The following is a 4,390-nucleotide window of genomic DNA, read 5'->3' on the forward strand; positions in this document are numbered from 1 at the left end:
AGGCCTAGGGGAGAAAACACTGAATCATCCAAGTTCCTTTCACAAATCAGAGACTGGTCGTCAACGGACCCTGCTTCTGTATGTGTGTATACACACACACACACACACACACACACACACACACACACACACTGTTTGTAAGTCATTTAAAAGAATATAAACTCACACAGAAGATAACACTTGTCATTTGTATATAAAACAATTTTACTTAAAATAACCTGCAAGATATACTATGACAAAAAATTTTAAAGGGTCAAGAGAGTAATTAAAATGTTATCTCTTAGGCACTTACTTAAAAAAAATATGACTGAAAATAAACTCCATCCCAGTTCTCGTGTCACTTCATAATTCCAGGACAAACACCACTGCCAGGCTCACATGGGCCTCTGAAAGTGAGCCATCCCTTTCTCTTTTGTCAACCGTTTTACTGGCATAGAAGTCACATAGAATTCAACAGGTCAATCACGCCAAGAAGAGTTGTACAGGCATCGACACAGTCAGTTTGAGAACATCTTCAATCTTGTCCTTACCACCATGACCTCTCCATTTCCCTCCAACCTCCCCAGCCAGACCTCCAAGGAGCCACTCATCTGGTTGCTGTCTCTTATTGAGGTACCTATTCTGGACTTCATATATGGAAAATTTTAAACAAGAATAACAAAGTAAAACAGATAAAACCTCAGCCAAAAAGAAAGCAGAAAATATTAAAAATTAGAAATTTAAGTGGATCAAATGGTAGCTGCATTTTCAGCATCTTCTGCAGTCCACTTTCCAATGCACTCTGCCTGGTAGGCAAGGTTATTTACATTTCTGGTCCACGGTCAGAGAGGATGCGCCAGGGACTTACAGCCACGGGTGTTTGCCTTTCACTTTTTTTCTATTACTGAAACTGCTTTAAAATGGGTCAAAAGGGAAATCAAGTGATATTACATTTTAACCCAACAATTTCTGCCCTGACAACAGGGCTATTCACATTCCTCAATTATGATCCAAGGGGATTCCCTGGAATCTGACTCCACGTGCGGATCCTTCCCCTGTCATGTTCTAGCCTTCTACATACCAGGTGTTCACGATCGAAACACTGAGACCATTTTCTTCCTTAGACTTGGATTATACTATTTACAATCCTCGGCTCACAGCCTGGTGTGCTTCTTCCATGTGGACTGAGTTGACGCCTCACTTAAATTAGGCTGCTTGACTGAATGCAAGCCTTTAAGATCCCAGATGCTATCCTTTCTGGTAGCCCTTATTTTTAACACAGAAAGTCGAGCAAGACTTTTGCTACTGAGGTCGAGTCACCTCACTCGGCCCCAGGTACCACTAAGTGTTTTCTCAGGGGTAGTCACTGGTATGATCTAACGTCTACAAGTTAATGAAAAATAATTGCTACAAGGACACCTGTTTTCTCTGCAATGGGAAGACTAGAGAGTATAACGGAAGCCAACAACAGGGCATCAAGATTTGAAAAGATATATACATCAGAGCAGCAAATTATGATAGGACTCCTTCATGACACATTCACGGCGTTTCTCTCACTGCCGTGTTGATGTCAACTCATAGACCTTATAGGGCAAAAGGCAGCATTGCCCTCGCGGGTTTCCGAGACTATAACTGTTGACAAGAGCAGAAAGTTCCATCTTTCTCCCACCGCAGCAGGTAGCATGGGGGAAAAACAAGTTTTCCATCATTAGATGATGTAAAATGTGTATTTACAAAACTATTCCATATTTATCCCCATGAACTCAGTCTCCACGATTCCTTTAATTTCTAGTACATTTCCTTATCCTTTGTCTGGGCTCTGGTTTACCAACACTGCCTTTGGTAATGTCACTCACCTGTGGCTTATCATCATGTGCCAAGGGTTCACTACAAAAAATAATCCTAACAAAGGTGTGACAAAATGGTACCCAACTGCCTCTCTCTTGGAATGCTAATTCTAGAGTTTCTCCCTCCGACAGAAAGAGGGCACAGGCAGGGCTGGACAGAGCCTAACACTTATTTGCATGTGAGGCAATGAAGCAGTCTCACTTACTGCCATTGCGTGAGTTCGTGGGTTTGCAGGACTGAGACTGTTCCCGAGACAGGAAAGCCCAGTCTTTCCCCCACGAAGTTAGATGCCGCTGAGTTTGAAGAGCTGAGGCAGCAAAGTCAGGAATTCAAGTTGCGAAGAAAGAGGTGGGCTTTGCCTGCATGAGTGGATGAGTCCTATGCAGTGAGACCGACCACATCCCCTATTCCTGCCCTGCTCTAACGTGCCGCCTGTCACGTACTTTCTAACGGAGACTCTGCGTTTGGGGGCAATGAAGTAAATACACAGCCTACGGCATCAGGTGAAATCCATTAAAAACTGCGCTGACACGAAGACCGCTGTAATTGATGGGGGTGCAGGAGGGAGTGCATCTCACTAACAAGTCCCTCATCTAATTTCAAATTCATTTGTGCACAAATTAAATAAAAGGAAATAGCAATCGATGAGGAAACACAGTGGTGGTGTTCTAAAACCTGATGCGATGGATTCTCACAAAGCTTCAGAGAGAAAAATCTCAGCTGCACACTTAACCCTTGCCCTCAATCCCCATCGCTATCAGGTGGGGAGGAGCACCCACCTGGCTGCCATGGCCTTATCTTCATTGCTGAAAGAAGTTGAATTGGCACCGAGGCCTAAAGCTTCAGTCAGTTTGCCCCAAACAAAACACACAATGTCTGGATTAGAGACATTATACACCCCAAATATCTGGGTAATTTGTAAAGAGCAGTTATTGGAATACTTACTTTTCTTCATCTATACTGGAAAGGTATTTGTTTTTGCCAGGGCACAGAGAGCGTCTCAATGGCACACTGAGTGGATGCTGCCTCTCTCATCATCGGCCTGAAGCCCACAAGCCCACCAAACACAGTCGACACAACACTTACTCAGGTCACTGTTTGTCTCGCTGCACTCCAAACAGGAGCTGTGTGAGAGCAGAGATGGTTCTTCCTTGCTGGCTCCTGGGAGACCTGGCTGAGACTAAGTTATCCTGAGGCATCTGCTGAGTGCACAAATGTAAACTGCCCGGGAAGAGCTCTCAGTCAATGAAATCAAGCAGTCATGAGGACTCACAGGCAAGCAGCTAGCACCCTGCAGGCTGGGGTACTAGGTGAGGTGGGTGGCGGTGGAGTAGTCCATATGCAAGGAGCGAATGACCTCTAGAATTTACACCTGGCACCTGATGGAACTCAGGAAAAACCTGTCTCCACGCTAGATGATTTGTGTGGAATCAAGCACTACATGTACGTGCCCCACACACGGGACCCTGCTGACAGAGTTCGTTTAACCATTAAGTCACAGAACATCTAACACAATGCTAAAGATAAAAAAGAAATAACATCGAGTGTCGCTTCCCATAGAATAACAAACTAATGAATTACAGAGCCATTATTGGGTCAATGTTAATTATCACTGAAGCTTAGCATTGAAATTTTATTTATATGCATGATTTCTCTCATTGACTATTTTTCTTGATAGTGATCCCTGATGCCTTATTTGATTACTCCATGGGCAATTCAAGTCATCTCAAAATTTACCATTTTTGTCTTTATCACACCTGTTTTTTCATCCGTAAACGGTAATGTGGAGGCCCAGCCTGAGTTCCTCACACTGCACAGGGGAGTGGACGGATCACCACTGACATTAAGCTTCAGGCTGCCTGCAGCCTCCACCCTTCTTTATTAGTTCTGACATCAACTGTCCCTCATCAACCCAGCTCCCCAGCTAAGAGCCTGGAGGCAGCCTACTCCCCGAGTTTGCCAGTGCTACGGCCTAACTGCTGCCCCTCCTCTGGGCCTACTCTGGGGTCGCAGCTCCCTGCTTCTCCCTGCATCGAGGAGGTTCCACGCCCAGAGATCTTGAGGTTCAAAGGAAGAGTTCCACGCCTGGCTCTTCTTTCTCGATAGGGAGACCCTGCTTCCATGAAGGCTCGTTTTATACCCAGCAGGGGGTTCCAAGTTTTACAATCACATATAATGCTGTTAATAATCCCTGAAAGCTGAATGATATGATCCTTCCCCCACCCTTTGCTTACCCAGACCCATCAGGAAAAAGGTGTTTGCTGGGGGCTACACCAAGAATGGCCAGAGGAGTCACATGAATTCACTGCACTGCAGGCCACATGGTCTAGCCACTGTTGCTGCATGCATGTAGGGTTAACTCGCCCCCTTTTCATTGACTTACCACGCTGGTAGACCAGTCACCTCATGCGTCTTGCCCCCATTTCAGACACCCAATTTCTAAAGGGTACAGTGCTCTGAGGACAGAAGCTTGTTCTGTGATGTGAAGTGTCTTCTATCCTGGTGGAAATTTGGGCATCTGCATTCATATGCAAAGACTGGTCCACAGCAAACCAAATTAATA

General features: G+C 45.1%; 1 protein-coding gene across 1 annotated transcript in view; it reads right to left on the reverse strand.

The window, feature by feature from the left end:
• Positions 1-4,390, reverse strand: part of TMX3 (thioredoxin related transmembrane protein 3) — a 39,463-nt gene that overhangs the window by 21,075 nt on the left and 13,998 nt on the right. The window contains exons 5-6 of the mRNA XM_013004765.2: positions 2,840-2,855; positions 201-207 (exon numbers count right to left, since the gene is read on the reverse strand). Coding sequence (XP_012860219.1) covers positions 201-207; positions 2,840-2,855 — 23 coding nt within the window. The remainder of the gene's footprint in view (positions 1-200; positions 208-2,839; positions 2,856-4,390) is intronic.

The sequence above is a fragment of the Echinops telfairi genome, unplaced genomic scaffold, assembly GCF_000313985.2.
Source record: "Echinops telfairi isolate 266 unplaced genomic scaffold, ASM31398v2 ScPeMD7_7400;HRSCAF=8409, whole genome shotgun sequence".
NCBI lineage: Eukaryota > Metazoa > Chordata > Mammalia > Afrosoricida > Tenrecidae > Echinops > Echinops telfairi.